Source organism: Musa acuminata, chromosome BXJ2-3 (genome assembly GCF_036884655.1).
Source record: "Musa acuminata AAA Group cultivar baxijiao chromosome BXJ2-3, Cavendish_Baxijiao_AAA, whole genome shotgun sequence".
Classification (NCBI taxonomy): Eukaryota; Viridiplantae; Streptophyta; class Magnoliopsida; order Zingiberales; family Musaceae; genus Musa; species Musa acuminata.
In genome coordinates this window covers 43,907,927-43,932,557 of record NC_088340.1, presented here as the reverse complement: position 1 = coordinate 43,932,557, position 24,631 = coordinate 43,907,927, and the positions used below count along the sequence as shown (strand labels likewise).

General features: G+C 42.1%; 4 protein-coding genes across 8 annotated transcripts; 2 read left to right on the top strand and 2 right to left on the bottom strand.

Moving 5' to 3' along the window:
- Positions 1–588: 588 nt before the first annotated feature.
- On the bottom strand, positions 589–5,113 carry LOC103979757 (pterin-4-alpha-carbinolamine dehydratase 2, mitochondrial). The gene is made up of 7 exons (XM_009395958.3): positions 4,983–5,113; positions 4,824–4,867; positions 3,253–3,350; positions 2,737–2,822; positions 2,425–2,548; positions 1,721–1,789; positions 589–901 (listed from the first exon to the last, which is right to left on the bottom strand). The coding sequence occupies exons 1-7, from the start codon at positions 5,022–5,024 to the stop codon at positions 813–815; spliced, it is 552 nt and encodes a 183-aa protein (XP_009394233.2). The 5' UTR covers positions 5,025–5,113; the 3' UTR covers positions 589–812.
- Positions 5,114–5,883: 770 nt separating this feature from the next.
- LOC135608532 (aspartic proteinase oryzasin-1-like) lies at positions 5,884–11,788 on the top strand. Its single transcript, XM_065101535.1, has 14 exons — positions 5,884–6,042; positions 6,239–6,601; positions 6,715–6,775; positions 7,551–7,645; positions 7,738–7,850; positions 8,947–9,115; positions 9,225–9,264; positions 9,341–9,405; positions 10,448–10,561; positions 10,652–10,716; positions 10,842–10,998; positions 11,076–11,195; positions 11,336–11,424; positions 11,504–11,788. The coding sequence occupies exons 2-14, from the start codon at positions 6,245–6,247 to the stop codon at positions 11,586–11,588; spliced, it is 1,530 nt and encodes a 509-aa protein (XP_064957607.1). The 5' UTR covers positions 5,884–6,042; positions 6,239–6,244; the 3' UTR covers positions 11,589–11,788.
- Positions 11,789–12,835: 1,047 nt separating this feature from the next.
- On the top strand, positions 12,836–15,101 carry LOC135608533 (probable WRKY transcription factor 31). The gene is made up of 6 exons (XM_065101536.1): positions 12,836–13,383; positions 13,470–13,565; positions 13,648–13,809; positions 13,898–14,140; positions 14,237–14,350; positions 14,424–15,101. The coding sequence occupies exons 1-6, from the start codon at positions 13,207–13,209 to the stop codon at positions 14,901–14,903; spliced, it is 1,272 nt and encodes a 423-aa protein (XP_064957608.1). The 5' UTR covers positions 12,836–13,206; the 3' UTR covers positions 14,904–15,101.
- A 2,847-nt stretch (positions 15,102–17,948) lies between these two features.
- LOC135608531 (putative pentatricopeptide repeat-containing protein At3g47840) lies at positions 17,949–24,010 on the bottom strand. Of its 5 annotated transcripts, none has more exons than XM_065101530.1 (4): positions 23,859–24,010; positions 21,760–21,858; positions 21,016–21,664; positions 17,949–20,453 (listed from the first exon to the last, which is right to left on the bottom strand). In XM_065101530.1, exon 4 carries the CDS (start codon positions 20,273–20,275, stop codon positions 18,125–18,127), a length of 2,151 nt encoding a protein of 716 aa, XP_064957602.1. In that variant the 5' UTR covers positions 20,276–20,453; positions 21,016–21,664; positions 21,760–21,858; positions 23,859–24,010; the 3' UTR covers positions 17,949–18,124. The 5 variants fall into 5 exon arrangements, with proteins under 5 accessions (XP_064957602.1, XP_064957603.1, XP_064957604.1 ...); XM_065101531.1 differs by having other exon boundaries at positions 21,016–21,656; XM_065101532.1 differs by having other exon boundaries at positions 23,806–24,000.
- Positions 24,011–24,631: the final 621 nt, after the last annotated feature.

Genomic DNA, 24,631 nt, shown 5'->3' with positions numbered 1-24,631 from the left:
CTCCATAATGTCTGTCTTCAAATCATGTTGCTCACTGGATGACCAAACACCTCCGATTCCGCCACTTGTCTTGCTCGGTGCAATTCCACCTGCATCGGTTGAGGAAGATAGATGTCAATGACATTTGAACTTCCAGTTGGTCACATTGCTCCACTTTTAAGTAATCAAAGGATGACTGTGTTATGGTGACATTAAGAGAAAGATACACTTCCAAGTCATTGGACCTCTCAATCATGCTTTATTTTCTTAGCTAATTGTGATGATCTAAATCACGCATCCCATCTAGTTTTAAGAACATAAATCAGATTGAAGTGATAAAGGAGGTTTGAAAGCAGCTAAATAATATTGAAAATGCAGAAAAAGGATGGATGATGAGATGATCTTGCACCTGAGTAAGAAATAGTCATGGGTTCATTCACCATCTATTGAATCAACAGCAGATAATTTGTTCCACCCATCATCAATCATCGTCAAGGATATCAAATCTGTGGCATAAAACTTGTCATATCAGCATCAATCACAGTGTTTCACATATCTGTTGTATACTGCATAATTGAACTTTGACCATTTTCTTAACACACGCAACCATATTAAATGTTGATTGCCTTGTGCACCTATTTTACTTCCTTAATAAGCAAGCAGCAAAACATGCAAAATAGCAATATTAAGGTAAGATGATTACAGTTCGCATGCCATGATTCCACACTCCCATTACAAGATATTATTGGTATGAGTTCATTAAACATGGTGTTCTGCTGCAGTATCTGTCAGCTTCCCATGTAGTCAAGTAGATATCATATGGATTTTTTTTACTAAGCAGAAGCTTTTTTTCTCAGAAGATGGTCAAAACTGAGTGTGTTGATCTTTGCAGCAAGTATAAAATCGTTTTCGGTGAGCCCTCCTGACAGACCAACGCAAGGACCATGTTAACATAACTGGAAAAAGGCAGTTAGAAAAAGAATCTAGCTGCTATAATATTGCAATTTCAATTTCATGAAAGCGATGATATGCTAAGTTGCCAAAAAAGTTCTAGTATGAAGTAAAAGGCACAAGTGCTTCTATCAAAAACCAAAAGACAAGAAAAAAAACAATTGTGATTGGTAAAGTGTTTGACTATCTTTGTCTCCACCATTTCCTTCGTAAACAACAGCTTGAAAGTTTTAAAATGAACTTCAAATGAAGGCACTACCGTGAAAATTATCGCTTATCAATGCCACATGCAATAAGAGATTGACATCCAAAATTTTAACAAAAGATACTACATTCATCTACCATATCCTATTTCATTAATAAATAGAATTGTGAAAGAAATCACAACATTATAAATTCAGATACAAAATATAAAGACAGGAAATAATAGCTGAACTGAATCTACTTTCATTACAGTATCATTTGTTCAGGTCATAATCGAAGAATTTTCCTAAGCGTTTAATTCATATATGCATCCAGGGAATACTAAATATCTTCAAGGTTCAACGCAAATGCATACCGAATCGACCATGGAAGCTCAAATGATTGCAATCAGATGAATTCAAGCAAAGATAACAATAACTAACTTGAAGGGAGCTTAGACACTTGTAACAATAGACACCAAACAATTCTGACAACTCTTCCCCCTTCCTAGTTGTCAGAATTGTTTGGAGTCTATGGTCCCTTTATTCACATATGCCTTGTGCTGGATGCTTAAATTTTGAAAATAAGGTAACAATAGAAAACTTACCAGCTGAGTGAGTCCACAAGTCAATTTTTACATTATTCCAACCAACCAGATGAAGGTCAGGATGATGACCTGAGAGATGAAAATGCTCCCAGTGAGGATATATCTACCCCAATAAACACAACGATGACATATAGTTTCAAGTACTTCAAAAATATTATAGAATGTCAAGAGAGACTCATGATTTAAAATTTAAACTATTAATATGTGTGGTAGTTCTAATTTACCCTTCACAAACAAACCAAATGTTAACTCATAACAAATAATCTATGAGAGTCAGACAATACACCATATATTATCAATAAGCCTACAATATACAAACATGAAGGTATCAATTTAACATAGGTCCAATTAAAGAATCACTAATTAATTTGTTTAATAGGTCAAACTACATGCTGAGGACATTCGTAGTCATTTTATTAAAACTCTTAGCAGGCTGTTCGAGTAATTTTCTGTTTTCAAGATCATCCTAAAGGCCAAATCTAGTGCACGAGGCTCTTACCAATGCAAGATATTTGCATTGATCTTAAATAAGCAAGAAAACTTATGAGTTTGAATAAGCACATATAAGTTATAACTACACATAAACACATTGCATATGTCTATACATATTCGCAAATATGTGCATATGCAATGGGAGAATTCTGTACATGTAATGTTTGGAAAACTATAAATGAACAATGCACAACAAAAGGTCCTGACACCACCTTCTGCCTCTGCAGTATTCGCTACAAGCTGAAAGAACTCCAATCCTTTGGTAAAACTCTTCACTTTCCATGATCGATGCAACTTCAGGATGCCTCCTTCACTTACCAAGCCCCATCCTTGCACCTATTTTAACATAAGAATCAAAAATATGTTTTGCAACTCAATTAGAAAGAAGACTGGTAAGGATGTTGGTTTGTGGCCTGTTTTTATTGTTTATTATAACTTCATATCTCATGAATGAATATGTTGTGATACATTTTTCCCTTAAGAAGAAAAAGAAATAAAAAATAGCCCAAAGGGACAGCCTGAACCTGAACAAGGAGTTCATTGGCTGATTGTTCTGACATAGCTCGTATATCCTTTGAGTTGCATGGGACACATTTCTTGCCAGCTAAATCTGCAGCTTGAGACACGACAAATATCAGATGAAATGAGAAAAGTATGACCTCATTTCCAGAAATTACAGCATAGCAAATATGTCTGGGAATCATCAAGAAGGCAGCCCAACAGAAATCCCAACTACAGAAGGGTATCAATGCCCGGGAAAGCATATTGTAAAACACTCATGGTAAGCCGAATACCCACTAGGAGATTTGGGCACAAATACAAAAGCATTTCATATTAGAGATGGCAAAGTCCATGTTATGATGCTAACATCTTAAAGGCTTCTCATATAATATCACACAACAACAGAAAACTTTCTAAACTTCAAAAAGCTGAATTCAAGATCTGCCCAAGAATATGTCTGTGCCTGACTAGGAAATATTTGAAAGTACATTTTGGTTTTGCAATACAAGATTACAGGCATAGAGAGAGGCAACACCCACCTTGGGGTAAAGAACAAGAACAAAAACCATAGGTAAATCTCCTATTTGATGACACGTTAACATGGCCTGTATGCAGCTTGACAATCCAACAATCTGAACTGCATGAACATGAGATAAACTTTTAGATAAACAATGAAAAGGAAAATAAAAAGACATGGTCTCACTGATAACAACTCCTGGATAACATATAGTAGCAAGCTGGTGTCATATGCCAGCCACAAGTTCATTCATTCTAGTACATGTGACACTGGTGACTTCCAAAAAACAACAAAGAAAGGAATGGATAATGGAGGAACTGAAAGATCATGTCAATCGTATCAAGCTTTGGGTGGGCAATAGGTATATATGTTTGTCCACACTCAAGTGAACCATTTATTGGATCGTGACAGATGTCCACTCGATAATGCTTCATTATTTTGGTTTGTATTGGGACAATAGTCAAAACATAAAAAATCAATTACAAGCACCAAAAAGTTAGTCTTTTAAAAGTGATGTTCGAGGGGTACAAAGAAAACCATATGCCCTGTAGCATGCATAACTCAGCTCCAATGGTCAGTAGTTGGAAATGTTGGCTTCTCTCTGTACTGATATGTACATGAATAATTATTTTAAGGTCTTGGAACCAAAATGTTATGCATCTAGAATCAATAAAATTCACAGATTGCTGAAACCTAAGTGGTGCAATTTAGATACTTTCTTTAGACACAGTAGTGTGTTGGATCCACATGGTGGAAGAATCATATGAATGCATTCTCAATGGTTAAAATACATATTTCCAATGCTTTGGACGAACTGTTGTATAGTTTAAATTTTAATGTCAATGACAGGAGAAACCTGTGAATTATCACAGATATTGATAAAAAAATAAGAAGGAAATCACATGGAACTATGATCATAGTAGCAGAAGTTATCATTCACATAATAAAACCAATTGGATCCACCAAGTGTCCTAATCTTGAAGTAGAAGTTATTATTGATAGTCCAAGATCACAAATATTGATTGATATGATATCCATTTGTTTGTTGAATAGATAGACTGGCTGAAAACACCATATCTACACCATGCAGTAAAACATTGAGAAGCCCCTAAGCAAGTAATAGGTACCTGGGAGGAGTCAAATCCTGTTTACATAGTAACTGAAAGCGGAAAAGAAGGTACTATCATGCCTATTGATATGCATCTTTCATAAGAAAACAAATTTTCCATAGTAATTGATAATTGTTCCTTCATTGTACTTAAGCGAGCATACAGAGGCAACTCATGGTGATATTCCCTTCGCGGGAATTAACACGATCAGACATGAGACGGACGAAATTAGCACACAAAGGTAAACAATTTTGATAATCAAAGATGTGCACTTTGCCTCCTCAATGAAATCATATATCTAATACCGAATACAAAAGATGATAAAAAATCAATGGAAGAACAAGACAGCTCCATCGTTCAATATATTTAATCGAACACCTTGTAAGCAGTTTCAAATTGCACTACAAGCAGCTCTAAAAGATTCCTTTTTCTTCCAGATCGAACCTAGATAAAATTTTCGCGAAGCGAGAGAGAATAAGCATACCATCCATGACCCTGGAACGGTGCCTTGGCTCTCAGAAGCGGAACCTGTGAAGCGACGGAAAGAGCCGGAGTAAATAAAAGGGTTTCAGAGACATCGGACGGGAAAAAATCTCTCATAAAGGGAAACAAAAAGGAAACAACAGGGCAGAAAAGTAATGACATTGGCGAGCGCGAGCAATCGCGTCTGCATCACCCGAATCATCGCTGCAGTGAGTTCGGGTCCAGTTCGAGTGGTGGCGAATGGGCGGAAATGACGCCACTTGAAGCCGTGGCGAGGAGCACCGCACAGGGGAGACGACGGTCTAATGGGCCGGATCTGTTTGCAATTGCGGGTAAACCCGATTAGAACGGATCAGCTTTCTGATCCGACAACCCGACGGTTGATGCCATCCGATAACCCGGAAGACAAGAACATGTGGACCGCTTTAGGCAGCAACTTAAGGTTAAACCACGTTTGAGTGAGTGTTCTAAGCGGTTCGATACACACCATTGGCACCACCGGTTTGCGTGAAAGCCAAGGGCGAGCCACTTAGCTGACACGTGGCGATGCCATAAGTCCCGATGCCTTCCTTCAGCTTACACGTTACCGGATTCCTCACGGCATCCCAGTAATGAAAGTAGTGTTACCCAAAACATGTACCCCCACTTGTTTACCTCTCGGGGCCCACCTGTCGACGCACGCCTTTGGTATGTGCCCTGCAGAAGAGGCCAAACGAAAGACGGATGGGACCCACTACCTGGCGACTTTGGGTCCCGATGTTAATTGCATGCAAGTCCAATATTCTCCTTTCAATTTACGTGTCAACACATGCGCTGCCCGCAGCGTTTTCCCTCTTCGTGATTCCTGGACGCTGCGGACCCCATCGCGGGTCCAAGTTCAACATTCAATTAAGATGCAGGTGGATCAGTGAGTAACAGAATAACGATTAGGGAAAGTATTGATATACCCGGTCCTTTTCTTCACACGAAAGCCACATCACAGTTCTCATCCCCGAATCGTGGACCTCGTGTGCACACACCAGCGAAGATATCTCATCCAACGATTCTTATCGTTTCAAACGAAATATCGGACGGTCGATACCGCAGTATATACTCGCTCTAATTTCTTTGGTTTCTTCTTCTATATGAGGACGCAACTCAACTCGAAGACTGACAGAGCAAGACGGGGTTTGGTTGGATAACGTTGGGAGCTTTCCCTTCAGTCCCGATTCCTCTCATCGGTGAGTTGTTGCCTCGGATCCTTTTGCCACGATTTGGTGTTTCTATGTAGATGATTGTGTTCGTCTCGATCGATCAATCGATTCTTTACTCCCGATTTCTTGCGGGCGATCTCTTCTTCTTTCGACATTGTAATACGCTCACGCTTTAGATTGTGAAATACTACTAGGGTTTTATTTCCTTCTTTTCGATCGTTAGGCGATCATGGTTACCGGACGTGGTTTACTCCCGGCTGTTGTTCTGCTTTCGATCCTTCTGCTGCCTTCGATTCTTCCGGCATCGGCCGATGGTTTGGTCAGAATCGGGCTGAAGAAGAAGCCCTTGGACGAGAACGATCGGTTCGCGGCTCGGCTCGTTCAGGATGGGAGGCGTTCGATCTCCCGGAAACATGGCTTTCGTCTCAAGAACGGGGAAGATGTTGATATTATTTCTCTCAAGAACTACATGAACGCGCAGTACTTTGGGGAGGTCGGCATCGGCTCGCCCTCACAGAAATTCACCGTGATCTTTGATACCGGGAGCTCGAATTTGTGGGTTCCCTCTTCCAAGTGTTACTTCTCGGTGAGTCGTTTCTTGGTTTGTTGTACAACCATGAAACAGTTTGCTTGTGAAAGAACAGATGTTGATAATTCTAACGATGATCATGGGTGTTGGCTGTTGTATTTTTTTAACAGATCGCTTGCTTTTTCCACTCGAGGTATAAGTCAACTCGATCAAGTTCCTATCAGAAAATTGGTTAGTCTCTGGTTTTTGTTACTTGTTTTGTATAGCTTAAGGTTGTTTTATTTGCTTCAGTCGTTTACATTATTATTTCGTCTTTGTTCTTTTATTGTATTTAAACTCCTTCCATACTCAGCAGTGACAAAATATTGGACCTTATTTGGAAGATTGACCATGTTGCTGTTCTGTCTTAATTGGCTAGTTGATAATTGAGTAGTTAAAATTTGGTATATGTGGAACATGATAGAGAAACCATGTTACCAACATGTAAACTAGTCGACACTTGGGCCACTGTGTAGCAGATTAACAGTTACTGTGCATAAACTTACACTTGGCGGTAGAGTTAAACTCAGTAATGTTGCAACCCCTCGATTATGAGACCTTTTTGAAGGTGATTCTACCCTAATAACCATTAACATGTTTGAAAGGCCTCTGGAATCGTGATTTTGTACCATATCTCATACAACATCCTTATTTGTCAGGCCAAATGCATATAATAGTTTATCCTCTTTGGGCTACACATTTGTGATCAGGGTATTCATCAGGTTGTATGCACATCACCAGTCATTTTTTGGGTTATTAATTTTCCTTTGACCTATGTTTTATGATTTACACAAACTCATTGTAGAAGTTGCAGCTAACATCAACATGCATTACCTCTGTAATGTCAGTTCGTTATCTATTCTCCCCCTTTCTGATCTTCATTGTCTTGCATTCATCATTTTATCTGTATTTCTTTCACCCATCTAATAAATTAGATGTTAACACTTAGTTGGGTTATCCTCATCAGGCAAGTCTGCAGCTATTCATTATGGATCAGGATCAATTTCTGGTTTCTTTAGCCAAGATCATGTCACAGTTGGTGGCCTAGTTGTTAAGTCTCAGGTTTGTAATTTTGAGTGTATTATCATTTCAGATTTAGTCAATAAATGTTTTTCTTGAGGTTCTTAGATTTACAAATAATAAACTTGGTACAGGACTTTATTGAAGCTACCAGGGAACCAAGTGCCACGTTCCTAGTGGCAAAGTTTGATGGCATACTTGGACTTGGTTTTAAGGAGATATCAGTTGGGAAAGCCGTGCCTGTGTGGTATGATGGCTCTTACTCTCTCTTGTTTATATCTAAATAATATGATTTAATGATTATTTATACAACCTTTTTTATTTACTTTGTCATGTTCTCATTTTTGTTTGATAATGTTTCTTTTTCTTCTTATGAATTATGATTACAATTATTTAAAACAGTACTGAACAATGATTGTACAAATGAACCTGTTTGGTCAACTCTAAAATTATCAAATAAAGAAAAGGTTGAAATTGCACAATTAACTCAAAAGTAGAATCCTCATGTGTTGAAAGCTCAAGACAACTTGAAAGGTTCACTGGCTCTACTTTGCATTTAAAAAGTTGTAGCATAGAGATTAAGATTCCATTATCTATTTTCTAAATTTGATGTCTCTTAAATTGTTTTCAGACCAAATCTCACTAAGTGATTACCAAGTGATAAAATTATAGCATTATACCGGGAATAGATTTTTTATGACTTCTTCGACAGAAAGTTGATTTTTCCTTGCTCTGAAAAAAGAAAATATTATCATCATAAACTTTTTAAGTCATTGAGAGATGTATACATTTCTCCAATTTAGTGTTTCCAACTTGTCGTGTACATGGCTTGTGGTTAAATGCAGCTTCCTATTTGTTCAGATTGTCCATTTCTCTAGTAAAGCCTTCGATAAGGACATTGTGGCAAAATGCTAAGCTTTGTTATAAGGCCACTGCCGAAATGATGTAACGTTGTTATGATTTTGCAATCTAGTGTCTGATGCCTATTCACAATACTTGGTGCCCAGGAGAAACTGAAATAATTTTCTTTGCTAATCTTCTTGAAGGAAGAGGTGCAGTATAAGTGGTTAATTTCCATTAATGCCCATTATTTTGTGGCACTATACAGTCATGTGTGCTGGAGGAATGAAAACGTAGTCTCACTGAGTCTTCTTCATGTTGAGCTATAATGTGCTTTACTTCTGGATCCATAATTTCTTCTTCTCCATATTAGAGTTTCGGAGAGAGTGGGTGGAGGTTTCTTCTCGTGTCTGTCAGATTTGTATTTTTATGACACAAATCATTAATGTAAGTGAGAGTGGAGCTTAGTTGGCTAAAGTTAGCTAACTTTTCCTTATGCACAGGTATAATATGGTCAAGCAAGGTCTTGTTAAGGAACCTGTTTTCTCTTTCTGGTTCAACCGGCATGCTGATGAAGGGGAAGGTGGCGAAATTGTTTTTGGCGGGGTTGATCCAAACCATTATAAGGGCGAACACACATATGTTCCTGTAACTCAAAAAGGCTATTGGCAGGTTACCTCTAAACCCTGTTTACTTTTCCAATCAACTGAATGCCCAATTATGCACATGGTCTGCCAAGTCTGTGAAATATACCAATTCTTTTCCCTTTTTTCATTCACAGTTTAACATGGGAGATGTACTTATTGGAGGCGAATCTACTGGTACATCTTGTGGATATTTTTGTTTGGTGTGGTCATGATCTTATTCTTCTTTCCTAACTTATTTTGCATTTTTCAGGATTCTGTGAAGGTGGTTGTGCGGCTATTGCAGATTCAGGAACTTCTCTGATTGCTGGTCCAACTGTATGTATAATATATGGTGACTTATTTAATTAGCAAAACCCATCTTCTTTCACCTGTTTATTTCTGAAAATATACTTTATGCTAGGATCTGCTACAGTATTTGTTCCTGATAGATATCTGCTTAAATAATTCAATGTTACATCATTGCGATATTTCTAATGTCATGTTGATACAATTCTTTTATTCGTGGAATTTACTTTTTTTATTGCGAAGAGACACACTTTGGTCCTTCTAGGTGTGTAAATTTGCTTGTATGATTGGCACGTTATATTTAACCTTAGTAATCCAACTTATATATCACATCTGTTGTGCTGATGAGGCTGTGCATTAGTTTCAAGTCATTTTTAAAGAGTTGCTTGCTGCTCTAAACTTGGGCATTTTACTTTTATATATTTCATTTGCAGTCTATGTTGCTTGCTTTGGTGTTTGCATGTCCAAGTAGTCATTGTTGGTGATGCTCCACTTGAGCATCTTAGTTGCAAGAAGCTGGGTTTGTGATTGATCAAAATATTTTGCAATATTATAACTTGTCTCTTACAGTACCCTCTTTGTTTGCATTCTTGAAATGCGGATCAGACAAGACTCTGTACATTATCTCTATGGAATATATGATAAGAAAGCTGACAAACTCAAACTCTTATGTTTAATCTAGTAGTATACTTTGAGTTGTTGCACAAATGGTTCATTTGCTTTGTCCAGGATTGCGTTTTTTGTGGGACTTGATACATGGAGTAGTGTGTTACTTGATTGATGGTATTTGTAATTACCTGTCTTTTTTATTTAAAATGTGAGGAAAATTTTGAAGACACTGGACGCTTGCTTATTTATTCACAAAGGTACTTGCATGTGTAATAGGATTACCAAGATTTTTTTTTTCTCTTTCAATCCTCACACTGCACATGAACTGCCAAACGAATTACATTTATCAGATACATTTATAGTGTGTATATGTAGTAATTCTTAATGCAAACCCATTAGCTGTAGTGTTTCCTTTTGTCTAGACTACCAACCAATGATTGATATCTCCGGTACCTTTCTGCAGACCATTATTGCAGAAATTAACCAGAAAATTGGAGCTTCTGGTGTTGTTAGCCAAGAGTGCAAAGCAGTAGTGGCTCAATATGGGCAACAAATTTTGAAAATGCTGTTGTCGGAGGTTTGCATCATTTGTTTCATGCCTGTGGTGATCGTAGATAATCTCGCGGGCCATCTGATTATTGAGTGCTGATCCTATTTGATTTTGTAGACTGAACCAGCCAAGATTTGCTCTCAGATTGGTCTGTGTACCTTTGGCGGAACTCGGGGAGTTAGGTTAGTAGTCAATCACTGATAAAAGTTTAATGTTTTCTTGGGGTTTAAAAATGCATCTGTTTCTTGTACTCAATTGTTTTTCACATCTAAGCTTCCATTTTTTTGGTTTATATTTGTGTTTGCAGTATTGACATCGAAAGCGTGGTGAATGAGAATGCCGATGCATCATCTGGTGTGCAGACCAATAGTATGTGCGGTGTTTGTGAAATGTCAGTTGTGTGGATGCAAAACCAGCTGAGACAGAACCAGACGCAAGAACGAGTGCTGAACTACATTAATGGGGTGAGTTCATTTTGAACCATGTGATGCACATTATAGGCGGACGAACGAATTAGATCATGTCTTGGGTTTCATTCCAGCTATGCGAGCGGCTGCCTAGTCCCATGGGAGAATCATCAGTAGACTGTGCTGCCATTTCGTCCATGCCTGGTGTCTCTTTCACTATTGGAAATAAAACATTTGAGCTTGCAGCAGAACAGGTATAGTTTGGTTCTACATCATTACAATTAGAATGTTTCTGAAGGTTGTTTTATCAGTGTTTGACCATATAATTAATCAATCCACCTTTGTTTAATCTCACCATTAACCTTTTGACATGCGTTGTTTTTTGGGTTTGCAGTACATACTGAAGGTCGGTGAAGGTGCTGCAGCACAGTGCATTAGTGGGTTCACAGCCTTGGATGTGCCACCACCTCGTGGTCCCCTTTGGTGCGTCCTGCATTTTATCGTCATATTTGTCGTAAAGATTCATCCTTCGTCCTTTTTTTCTAAACTTCCGGAGTTGCAGGATCCTGGGAGATGTTTTCATGGGAGTCTATCACACTGTATTCGACTACCGCAACTTGAGAGTTGGGTTCGCCGAAGCAGCATAGAAAACAAACAGATATGCCCTTGCACTTTGTCGATATACTAAAACCCTGTTGTTCGTTTCATAAGAAGGCAAAGACAGTCCCATGTATATAAGATGTAGTGTGTTTTATCTAAAGTTCCAGCTAAACAACAACCAGTGATCTATTACGATCCTCTACGGACACCGTAGATACGTTTTATCTAAAGCGTCACCTTTCGTACATGTTGACTTGTACTCGTCGAAAATCTCAAATCTTACAAGTCTAGTGCAAAGCTTCTGGATGGCTGCTGTCAGGAGCCACCCTGGTTCACATTATTCACGTTTTAAGCACGTCGCCCTCTGAGAGAAGGTGACGCTTTAGTAGAACACATCCCAGGCGGAGAAAGGATTTAGATGGGAGGAAAAATCTTGTCTTGTTACACCTTGCAGATAGATCTCTGGTAGAATGCGGAAACCCTTGCTGACCGTGTGCTGGAAAAGGTCTTTGGTATTTGCACGGTTGGACTTGGGAGGGATGCTTTTAATTTTAATACGATGGGTGTAACGACCGCTTGGGCTAAGATTTCGTTCTCCCCCATTTTCTTTTGACCTACATGGCCAAAAGAAAAGACAAAGTCAAATGTATTTTTATCAAGGCCGAGGGTCAGTGTGACTAAAACAAGATGGTCTGCCGTGCAAAACCAATTTATGAATCCGAGAGGAAGTCAGTCTTACGGTAGGGAAGACGACGTCTCTAACTATTCATAGACTTGTACGTACCGACTGCGTGTTGAAGCAAGCAAGCAATTTTATCGGGAAAGCGGAAGAAGAATCGTGGTCATCAAGGGAGGGAGATGGCTCGTTGGGTTCATGCACCGAGACGGTCTAACATCAAGCTAGCTAATTCGACCGACCTTGGGACTCGTGGTCAAGCATCATCTCCACCCACCCATCGTTTTTGCCACCATTCATTGTCCTTCATTCTGACTAAAGCCTACTCCTAAGCATAAGATCCCATTTGATCCTCAGCCGAATGAGGTATACGCAGTGATCTCACACTAGACAACAACAACAACAACTTGAAATCATCCATCCCGCCACAGACAAGACGGATGATCGATTCTGATCCATTACTTAGTAGGGTATTCATTCTTCTTGATTATTATTATTTTATTTTATCCTATTCAATTCTAAATTCAATGACTATTTATTTAGTAGGTACCTATCCATACGTGACTTAATTACCTCTCACCTTTTACATGATTTATAAGCAGATTAAATAATAATAATCGATTAATGTTGTTGCCAGCTCCTACTTGGGTTGGGCCGATCCATTGTGTTCCTCTGCGGCCTCTCCTTCCACGAAGAGAGAGAGAGAGAGAGAGAAGTCGACGCGGTTGACGGGTTCGCTCACGTCAGACGCGCCGCAACGGTCGGAGGCGGTGGACTTACCCTTCATCGAGGCCGTCTCATCCTTGATACGAGACGTCCCAGGGACGGAGCCCCCCAACTATTGACGCCCATCATCCTTCTCGGTCTCCTTCACGTCCTCCTCTCCTCCCCGCCTGCCACGTTCACCTACTAAAGACTGCCCCAACTCTCCCTCTCCTGCTTTTAGCTCTCTTCCTCGTTGCCCTCCCGGTGTTGGTTTCCTTTTGGTCATGGAGGAAGACGGCCGTAGAGGACGAAGCTTAGAGCTCAGTGGTTCAGCTGGCGTGGTGGATGAGATGGATTTCTTCGCCAAGGAGGAGGAGAAGGAGCGACCGAGGCCGGCGTCGGCCACGGATCATGGCGTCCCCCATCTCGGTCTGAAGAAAGAAGATCCGCCGGCCGTTAATGTCAGCGATCCAATCTTGTTCGTTTACTGTCATCCATTATCTCGGCTCGTTGTTCTAGTCGTCTAAAGAATCCATCTTTCTCTTAGATCGGCTTCCAACTATTTCCCGAAACCTTGGAACGTGATCACCCGACGGTACAGCAGCAATCGCCGCCTGATGAGGATAACGATGCTAAGCGCGTGGTAAGAGCCCAACTATTGTATTCACGAGGAATTGGATCGTCGGTATGAATCCTTGTTCTCTATCTGTTTCTACCCAAACTAGGTAGAAGCGATGCAAGCCGAGCTCGCACGCACCAACGAAGAGAACCGGAGGCTGAAGAATATGCTTAGCGACGCCACCAACAACTACAACGCTCTTCATGTCCATCTCATCCGGCTGATGCAGCAACGAAACCTGAGCGATGGAAACACGCGGTTCCATGAGGTAGCATCTCTGTGGTGCTGATCTACGGTGGTAATTTGGTAGAGGGAGCAATTGCAATATTCTCATGTTGCACTTGATCTTCCATCAGGTCACCAGCGAGGCTGACGAGAGACGAGAAGAAGGTGGAGCTGTAGTTCCACTACAGTTCATCGATCTCAGACCAGCCTCGGTGGTCGATGAAGAGTCCCACTCGATCACAGATGAAGGAACTCGGCGACGTCGCTCTTCCTCCCCAGCCGATCTGCCGCCTTCCAAGAGCTCAGAGCAGGAGCACGAAGCAAGCACGAGGAAGGCCCGCGTCTCCGTTCGAGCTCGGTCCTCTGCACCGATGGTAGAGCTTCCCTTCCCGTCTGTGTAGTGCTCGTGTTCGATCGTAGTCGCAGAAACTGTTGTTTGACCAATGACCACCTCTAATTCATGTATATAGATCGGCGATGGATGCCACTGGAGGAAGTACGGGCAGAAGATGGCGAAGGGAAACCCCTGCCCTCGAGCTTATTACCGGTGCACCATGGCCGCCGGTTGCCCAGTTCGCAAACAAGTAGTACTTTGATCTTCTTTTACGTATAACTATCTGAACTCCATCGCTATTAATGCGTCACGGCATCAAATAGGTTCAGCGGTGTGCCGAGGATCGATCGGTGTTGATAACCAACTACGAGGGGAGTCACAACCATCCTCTTCCTCCTGCAGCCATGGCGATGGCATCCACCACCTCGGCGGCGGCGGCCATGCTGTTATCCGGCTCCACGTCGAGCAGTGAAGGGGTGACGAACCCCACTAATCCGCTTGCCAGAGCTATCATGCCTTCCTCGTCCGGCGTGGTCACCGTCTCGGCGTCGGCTCCATTCCCGACCGTCACCTTGGACCTCACTCGCACATCCGGTCCGCTGCCGGCTTCGTCGTCGCCGCGGGTCTTCGGCCAGCCGCCGCACAACCAATCCAAGCCACAGTCGGTGGCTGACACGGTGAGCGTGGCGACGGCGGCCATGGTCGCGGATCCTAACTTCACGGCGGCGCTCGCCGCTGCCATCTCCTCGATGATGGGCCGGAAAGGCGACGGCGGCACGCATCAAACGAGCGACAGCAAGTGATTCGAGGATCGTGTTGGCACGCAAACAACTCATCAAACTTGTGGTTCCTCGTTCTTCACTGTTCGTTCACATTTCTCTTGTCCATTCTCTTCTCTTCTCTTCCCTAATTAATCGAGTAGGTGGAAGGAGAAAAAGAATACGCATCTCTTCTGTTCGCTGGAAAGAAAACAAAAAAGTACAGCCACAATATTCCTTTTCTTTGGATTCTTATGGCTGGCGATTGGATTCATGGATCGGTGGCGATGTACGTGCACGATAAGATCGAAGGTGTCGACGCACGTCAACCGCGCGGCCGCAGCCGTGGGGATTTGACACGCCAAATCCGCCGCGGTCAGACTGCCTGCGAGGGGAAGAGTTACTCCAACTCAGCTGGAGATAAAACCAATCGAATGGCCGGCCATACAATGAATGCTACGACCGGCACGAGAGACAAATCAACGAACAACACATAGTCGTCGATCGGTGAAAGGGAGAGCTGCCGTGAAATCGTGATCGATGTTGATGGCAGCGACCAGAGAGACATCAACTATTGCGCGTCATTGATCAATCCCTACATAAATAAGATCAAACTTTTCTTCTACTGTTCTCTATCTCATCGACTTACCAGAAGAGAAGATGAACAGATCAGTGGATCTCATGTGTTTTCTTCATTCAAACATATGAGTGTCTATTTTTGACTTCCCAGGATGATCTGATGGTTCAGCCACCTTTGTTTGTGCATCGACTCAAGTCCATTTCAGGGCTGTGATGAGCTTTGTTACTTGAATTAGCGTTGTTGTGTAGAAACTCTAACTTCGCACCCCATTATTGCTTCTTTTTAATGATATTAGTCAACTTCGACATGTTTGGTAAGCGTTCCAATTCAATCGTAAGTCGTCATTCTCGCATCAATCAATGCATCGAACAGTCCATCATGAATTGACAACAAAGAAAGCTTCAAGAAATCATCAAAACCAGCATAATGTTCAACACTAGCTTGCTTATTACATACATGTCAAGCAAGTAAGCACGAAACAACAAAATGCTGAAGAATAAATATATAGGATAATCTAATCCCAACCCAATAGAAAATAATAAAAAAACTTAAAATGATAAAACTTTAATTAGGACTTGTGAACATAAGTCGTCTTCTCGTGCGAAAATGTAACCTATGTTGTCATTACTTGTCGCCACCTACCTCACTACTATGTCTTTCTCTCTTCTCCTCTTTCTTTTCTTCTTCAACGTCTCTTTTTTCTTCATTCATTTTCTTCTACCTTACTGCTCCTCATTTTCTTCCATGTCAGTATATCGACATCGACATATATATATATATATATATATATATATATATTGTAGAAGAGTTTGAGGTAATTTAGATATATGTCGTGTGATTATTATTTTATATTATGCTTAGAATTGTATCACCGTGGGTTGACGAAGATCAGCAAAGGCTTTGTCTGTCTCTAACCAAATCTATCCTAAAAGGATAGGGTAAGACCTATCTAAGTTTCACAAATAAGACAAAGTTGGATTCTAATCTCATCTTCATCATTTATTTTTTATTTTTAAATTAAGAAAATTATAAATAAATAAATAAATAATATTTTGTATGATATTTCTTATTACATGTCTATGGTAAAGGTATAATTTTTATGATGATAAATAATATTAAATATGCTAGTAAAGTATCAAAATCGTCAATTAACATCATAAAGTCAAGTCGTTCAAATCCATTTCCTAAAGGTTATTGTATTTCGAAAATTGGATGTTCGAGAAGGTTGATACTCCTCTAGAATAATTTCTTTAAGGTGAGTTTCTCTTATCACGAGCAGCACGTGCAAATTTGTTTAAGGAGTGTGTATGATATGTCTAACATTCAATTAAGTCATAGATTTATTCGATGGTCAAAAATAAAATTTAAGATCTTCATACATGAAAAGTCATAATTATAGAGTGTTGTTGCGTTAGTACCATTGATTCGAGATGTTGTCAACATGACCTCGTTCTATCCTAAAAGGATGAACCCATCCAAGAAACTGAGGTGACAGGTGAACTCTTGAGGTGTTACTGGCTCACGATGACTAACCCGCATACGTTTCGAGGTGCAACTTGTCTACTGAACGAAGCTTGAAGTCATCCCATGATGCACCTTGGCCTTGTCTAGAAGTACTCGGCATTGCCTCGAAGTGCCCGAAGTACTCCTTAGATGCATCGGAGTCCTGCATAAATAGTCAGCGTTGGGGGGATATTTCGACTCAACCCTTTTGACACTTAAGTCAGCAAAATAGGTGGAGAAGGTTTAGTAGAACTTAGATTAAGTCTGCCTCCTCTTTATCTGCTTTCAGGGACTGGCTTTTATACTTGATTCGTCGATGAGGGTAGTCGCTTGCTCCTCCTCCCTGGAGCCTAGGGGCTCATTTATATTAACGTATAGTGAATACATCTTATTAATGGTTATGTCAGGGAAGAATGACTAGGGGCACACCATTTGCCAGGGTAGGAGTGTGCCTAAAATGGACAGGTGATGTGATGGGGTTCAATGTTATACGCCTAGATAGGAGAGCTAGGCCACACTGTTTAGGATTAATGTTCCCTATGATTAGGCGTGTGAGCCCTTCCGAAATCATAGCTAAGGGCAATGGGTCATCGGCGACCGACGATGCAATCAAAGGGGAAGCCGAGAGCGCAGGCTTGGCCACCGTGTATCAATGGTCAACTCATTCGACTTCCTCAAGGATTGTGCTTCGGGGTTTTGCGCGTGCGTGTCGACTCTAAGTGACGGCTCATGAGTGAGCGAGTTGTCAGTACAATGATCGTGTCATTGCTTTCCTGATTATAAATTATTTCTAGAATAAAAATTATTTTTTAAAAAAATTCTTTCATCTCATACTCATACTGAGATGGATTTGACTGACTAGGCTTGACATGTAAGTTGGGATTAATTGACAATAATTATCATATCATATATGTGAACCATAAGCTCTTTTGATCGATCGTTGAGAGTTCAAAACCATACTAATCCAACGTCCAAGTTTGTCACAAGTTTAGTGTCGGAAAACTAGATGATTCGATAATTGATTTATTGATGTGATTATTCTAAACCACTCTCTCAAAATTGTTTACACCAAATTATTAATAATAAACTCGATTTTTATCCACATCGCATGTGATTTTAAATTAGCATTTTTCAGTGAGGCCTCAATTGGACAAAAAATAAAGTCTAATTTTTAGACTTATTTTCACATCGGCCAAATCATGCAATACTCTGCTGCTGCTGCTGCTGCTTCGTACTCCGTCTCGGTGTAGTCTCCCCCCATCCTCGCCGCGAAGTCTATCAGCTCCAGCATTTCACAGATGTCCTCCATTCTCCGGTGCGACCGATCGCCCGCCACGAACACTCCCGTTTCCTCTCTTCCCACGCCGACACACGACCACCCGGCCTCCTTCCTCACCCCCTCCTCCCTCATCTTCTTCCTCTCCGCCGCTGCCTCCTGCCACCTCCCCTGCCCTGCGTATAGGTTTGCCAGCACCACGTAGGCACCCGCTCCACCTGGCTCCAGCTCCTTCACCATGGCCGCCGCCCTCCTTCCCCCTTCCTCGTCCCCTTTCGCCACACATGCTCTCATCAACGCCGCCCATACCACCCCGTCCACCTCGCTCCTTGGCATTTCCTCAATCACCTTCTCCGCCTGCTTCACCCTCCCTGCCCTCCCTAACAGATCCACGATGCAGCCATAGTGCTCCCTCCCCGGCTCCACTCCGTGTTCCGTTCGCATCGATAGGAAGTACCGGATGCCACGATCCACCAGGCCGGCATGGCAGCACGCCGTGAGCACCCCGATGAACGCCACACCGTCGGGTCTCATCCCCGCCGTGCTTTTCATCCGGTCGAACAACTCGATTGCCTCTGCGCTCCGGCCGTGCTCCGCGTACCCTTTGATCATTGCAGTCCATGACACCACCTCTTCGGAGTTGCGTCCTTCAAAAACCCGTGCCGCCTCTTCTAGGCTGCCGCTTTTCGAGTACAAGGCGATCAGCGCGCTGGTGATCATCACATCGTTGTCCAGCCCGGCCACTACCGCACGAGCATGGAGCTGCTGCCCGACCTCTAATGCTGCCGCCCACGCGCACAAGCCTAGCAGGCTGGGGAAGGTGTATTCATTGGGCGGTGGCCATGCAGCACGCCGCATTTCGCCGAACAGGGAAAAGGCCTTCTCCACGTCATGTTCCAGGCAGAAACCGGAGATGATGGCGGTCCACGAGACGATATCTTTCAGCATCGTATGCTGAAAGATGGTGTAGGCGGAGGCAAGATGGCCGGCGCGGGCATATAGGGTGACGAGGGCGTTGGACACAGAGCTGGCGGCCACGCAGCCCCGCCGGATGACACTAGCGTGCAACTGCTGCCCCAGCGTGATCTGCGCGAGCCCGACGGACGCGGAGATCAACGCGGCGAAAGTGTAATCGTTCGGGCTCACGGCATCGGAGGGGTCGGCTTGCATCCGGACGAAAGCTCGAATCGCCTCCTCCTCGCGGCCCGTCTGCACGTAGGCGACGATGATGGTCGTCCACGATATCACGTCGCGAGAGCGCATCCGGTCCAATAACACCAGGCCGGGCTGAAGGACGCCGCACTTGGTGTACAGTGAAGCGAGCGTGTTAGCGACGAAAGAGGAGGTCTCCAGGCCGAGCTTCGCGACGTGGGCGTGGATCTCACGGCCGCGGTCGAGCAGGCGGGCGTCGGCGCAGGCCTTGAGGGCGGTAGCATACGTGTGGGAGTCGCACGGCATAGCGGACGCCCACATCTCAGCGAAGCACCGGACGGCGTCGCGGCATCGGCCGGCGCGGACGAGAGCAGCGACGGCGCTGGTCCACGAGACTGCGTTTCGGGAGGGCATCTCGTCGAACGAGCGGAGGGCGGAGTCGTGGGCGCCGATCTTGGAGTACATGTCGAGGAGGGCAGTACCCACGAAGACGGAGCCGGTGGCCTTGCCGGACTTGAGGGTGTAAGCGTGGAGGCATCGGCCGTGGAAGCCAAGGGCGGGGCCGGAGGCGCAGGCCTTGAGGGCGACGCTGAGGACGAAGGGGTCCGGGTCGAGGGAGGGGTCGACGGAGCGCATGAGGGAGAAGAGGAAGAGGGCCTCGTGGGGGTCGGAGGCGCCGACGTAGCCGGAGATGATGACGGTCCAGGAGACATCGTCGCGGTGGGGCATTCCATCGAATACGAGGCGGGCGTCACGGAGGCGATTGGCTTTGATCAGGTGTCGCAGCTGGGTGTTGGCTTCGTAAGCGGTGGGGCGTGAGCCGGGAGCGACGGGTTCGGCCAGGGGCGAGCGGGCGGGAGAGGCGAACCGGAGCAGCCTGAGCCGTGGGGAAATAGGCGAGAACATGGCCAATGATTAGGGAGGGAAGGGGGTGCGGCGACTCGAGGATAAAGACGGTTGCATGGCGATCACCGGACCCGAAGCAAGACAAGTAACATGCAAACCTTGGCCTTGTGGAAGCTCTGATATCTATCAGATGAACTTTCTTGGAGGAGTCTAACATGCTTTAGGCGGGCCTCTCATCCTTCAGAAAATATGTAAAGAGTAAAGAAAATGAAATTACCAAAAGCATCAAATTGCATTCATGGAGAAGGAAAAAAAAAATTAAAAGAATTAGAACATCATTAGAATTCAGGGATTGAACACTTGGTAATTATAACTTAATACACAATTTGAACACCAATGATACCTCAAATCTGATATCACAAATAAATACTATAGGGTTCTTAGATCTATGAAACAATGGTCATTGATATGCCAAAGGTTTAAGCCAAACAACTCTTGTCAAGAATTCAGTCTATCAAGAATGCTCAGGTAAGAAAGATTGAGCTGCAGATCAATGTCACAATAAATATGTAACAAAAACTAGATAGCCCTCATAGAGCATGTCATCTCAGATTTCTTGTAACAAGCTATGCAAATCACAACTTAATCTTGATGGCAGCATGAATGAACATGACATGCTAAAGCCACAAACGTTGCAGGGTCCATGAAATCAAAGAGATACCAGTGAACAATGAGACCAAGGATAACAAGAAAACAATGTTTTGGTGTTTGTGAAGGAGATTATAAGTCAGATTACTTACAGTGGAACTCAGAGCACAACAGATAAGAGAAGTCCACAAGACAGCTACTGATGTAATACAACCACCCAACTCAGATAATGTTCCACATCCATCAACCGCAACAGTGTTTTGATCCACAATATTGTACCTTTCTCGCCATGAAAGTCCACGAGAAGATTGGAGATTCAAAACCAAAGTCCTGTAGCTTTCAAAACTCCTCCACACTCCACACTACTAATGATCCCTTTCTCTGAAATTAACAAGTCTGGAAATTGCTCATTGCTCTCCCCATCAGTGCCATAGCCCTGATGCTTGGGAACTGTTTCCCCTCAAAATTATCATTTTGCATATTCAGGCTCACATAGCCTGGGTGCATCGATACTCACATGAGCTTCAGCTGTCTGAGGGGTCTTATGACATCCATCTTTGAATCCAGTATTGCATTTTCTTTAACAGCACCTCAGCAAGTGCTTGGTCCAATCAAATATCTGCTGCTCCTTGGGACATTTCGTCTTGTCAGAGGTGGATGTGTTACAACTGGGCACTTTACTTAATAAGCTGCATCTTTCTGCACTAGTGGGGCCATCCTCCATTTTTGTACTCTTAGTACCAAGGCCAAAAGCATTGAGGCTTACAACGCTCAGCTTGTGTTGAGGTTTCAACTGTAGTACTACAATTTGATATGTTAGACCTCTTAGCATGAGAAAGAGCTTGATCTACATTCATGCTTTCTGTTCTAGATGTGCTCAGTTCTCTGTTACTTACAATACCAGTTTTGTAGGAGGAAGTAGCATATCTGATCTGTCTGTTGGATAGGTGAAGCTGGTGAAGAGAGGGTTTTGATTAGCTTTGTACCACAAGGTCCTGAAGAATTTAATATTTAACGTTAGTACTGAAAGCTTTTTTTTTCCTTTTTTTCTTTTTTCATCTATCTATCTGTACTCAGTTGTGTACAAGAATATGCATATGAACATTAAGAGATTGATAAGCTTGTACCAAAGGATAGTTGGCATCCATAAATATGAACATACACTACAACATATAAATGACACATTACATGTAAGGATAGTAGAATTGCCTAAAATTTCAAAAATAAAGAAAATAGCTTGTCACTAATTTACAGATGCATGCATCATCATAAAAGTACTTTATCACCAATTTACACAAGCATAAGCAATATGTTCTATGAGTTGCACACAAGTAACATGCAAATGGCACAAAACCAAAGATGTATGGTGCCAAGACAAAGTGATGCCATCAGAGTGACAAGATTTTCACAGAGAACTTACAAAGAATACAATGATTAGAAATGACTTGGTCAAGAACTTGAATACTCTCTTAAGAGATGTAACTCCCACTGTTAGCCATCGTAATAAAGTTAGAGAATAAAACGAGCAATCCATGATCCAGCTGTCCATTCCATTTGATCCCCGCTTGCATTATCAGGACTAAAAATAAGACAACCAACTCAAAGCTAGGATAAAACTCGATACACTATAAGATTACCAATAAACCCATTTTCCTTGATTAATTTTTGTAACATCCACTTCAAACTCACTCCGTCTATCACAGAGTATAATGGATTTTGTTTTTTGATGTCTTGTCTTTGTGTTTAGCAGTTATTCCTAAATTTAGGCAATTAGTTAAAATATACATCTATGCAGTATGATCAGACAATATGCCTGATAAAGATCTCAATGCATTTTTGCCTTCTATGGATCTTTGATTACATAAAGAAGTAGGCTCACAACATGATCTGCTAATGGCTTCTCCTTAGATATAGTCCAGAGCATCTATGCCTAAATGATTTAAACTTACAACTACTACTCACTTCTTTTCTTATAAACATTTTCACTCCAGCCCAACCCATCTCTCTCTTAAATTTGTAGGTCTCCCAAGCCCCTCCTTGAGATCCTTCTTCCAAATCTCTGGGGTGGAATGCAAAAAATCTACATTGTTCCATCTGCCAGATCTTGACACTTCTGCAGGTTTGTTACTGGGTCCAAGAAAACAATTATTGATTGAATTCATGAGGTCCAAAGCTATACACATGTAGGCCAACATACGCTTAGAATTGAATGTCCAAGATCAGGGGAAGATATGCAAGAACTTCAGGAAAGAAAGGAGGCAGTGGCAGAGTAAAACTCCAATCATTACTAAGTAAGCGTTGGTCATTTGGTTATGTGAATCTACGCAATAAAAGGTCTCAGAAGAAGCATCTGGTCTTTAATGAGAACGAACTAGCAACCAAAAGATTAGAGGAGACAGATGAGGACAAGAAACAACAACAAAGACAAGAATTCGTTAGCTGGTTAAACTAGTCCTACCACTCTTTTTCTTCACTCTCCTCGGATAACACCAAAAGTTTGATTTGTCATTGAGAATCGCTGTTCTCCTTAATATCGGAGAAAAGAAAATCCTGCGGTTATGTGAAATATAACTATCTTGGTTACTCAAACATCGAAGAAAAATCCTCTGCTTCTTGTACCACAACCATGTGCAAGAGAATTAGCAACCTTTTACCCAATATATTTAGGGTAAAAGATAGCCCAAGAAAAGCTTTAAGACTAAACAAAGTTGCATTTCAGCATTCCTTAATCGCACCCCAAAAATGAAAAGCTAATAGAAAGGCCCCAAAAAACCTACATCTTCAATCAAAATCTAATCATTTTTCACCGAAGATAAACGGCCCCCAGATTATCAAGAGAGGCAGATAAGGACTCGATTGAGATGTCTCATCGCATTAACCGCATCAATCAAGAACCAAAGAACCGACAACAAAATACAATCAAACGAAGGAAAGCTAAAAACCTTCTATCCCAATCAGTCAAAAGGCATCAAGAACGCCAAGTAGCCGTTCCTACCTCATCCGCTCCCAAGGCATGATCAAAGCGCGCAGCCACGAGAGAGGTCAATCGGCTGGGACAGGGGAGCGGAAGGACGGCGACTGGGCCGTGCGGAGACCACCTCCGATTGCCGCTCGCCGCTTCAAAGCAGAGGTCAAAAAAGGGTTTGATTCCACGACATCAAGGATTTTAGAAACGAAAACTACAGAGACTGCCACGTAATCACATGACGACGCTTGAAATCCATCTACTTCTTTTTACTCTTTTACCGTCGTATATATATATATATATATATATATATATATATATATATATATATATATATATATATATATATATATATATATAAAACGAATTTTTTTAAAAAAATCATAAATATGAGAATTTATCATATAACGTTTTAATTTTTAAAAATTATTACATAACATCGTAAATATGACCACCCCACTCCATCTAATCTTATTAGACCAATGATTAAAAACTACAAATAAGGGTGGATCATTCTTTGTCATTTGTTATATGTGATCGATGACGAGGGACAATTACAACGATAACAAAAATATATTCTTTTAATTTTCTCATTGATGAATAATAACAAGAAGGGGGCACGAGGAGGCTAAGAACGAGTGCGGGCTATTGCCCTCTATATTTTACTTATAATTTAGAGCAAGGGAGGGCTCTCGATAGTGATATTTAATCCTCAACCAATGTGGGACTAAATGATCTTATCAATGCTCTGTCCCATAGGGGAGCCAATGGCTCATGGTCGATGTGTGTTATTAGAGAGCGAG

Excerpts from the sequence above, each read along its gene's own strand:
- LOC103979757 (XM_009395958.3), bottom strand. The coding sequence starts at position 5,024 with ATGATTCGGGTGATGCAGACGCGATTGCTCGCGCTCGCCAAT. Across the intron at positions 3,351-4,823 it reads CCGTTCCAGGGTCATGGATG|TTCAGATTGTTGGATTGTCA; the intron begins GTATGCTTATTC and ends ATGTTCATGCAG. Across the intron at positions 902-1,720 it reads CTTGTGGACTCACTCAGCTG|GAGGGCTCACCGAAAACGAT; the intron begins GTAAGTTTTCTA and ends TTGGTCTGTCAG.
- LOC135608532 (XM_065101535.1), top strand. The coding sequence starts at position 6,245 with ATGGTTACCGGACGTGGTTTACTCCCGGCTGTTGTTCTGCTTTCGATC. Across the intron at positions 10,562-10,651 it reads TGAAAATGCTGTTGTCGGAG|ACTGAACCAGCCAAGATTTG; the intron begins GTTTGCATCATT and ends TTGATTTTGTAG. Across the intron at positions 10,999-11,075 it reads TGCTGAACTACATTAATGGG|CTATGCGAGCGGCTGCCTAG; the intron begins GTGAGTTCATTT and ends GTTTCATTCCAG.
- LOC135608533 (XM_065101536.1), top strand. The coding sequence starts at position 13,207 with ATGGAGGAAGACGGCCGTAGAGGACGAAGCTTAGAGCTCAGTGGTTCA. Across the intron at positions 13,566-13,647 it reads ATAACGATGCTAAGCGCGTG|GTAGAAGCGATGCAAGCCGA; the intron begins GTAAGAGCCCAA and ends TACCCAAACTAG. Across the intron at positions 14,351-14,423 it reads GTTGCCCAGTTCGCAAACAA|GTTCAGCGGTGTGCCGAGGA; the intron begins GTAGTACTTTGA and ends GGCATCAAATAG.
- LOC135608531 (XM_065101529.1), bottom strand. The coding sequence starts at position 20,275 with ATGTTCTCGCCTATTTCCCCACGGCTCAGGCTGCTCCGGTTCGCCTCT.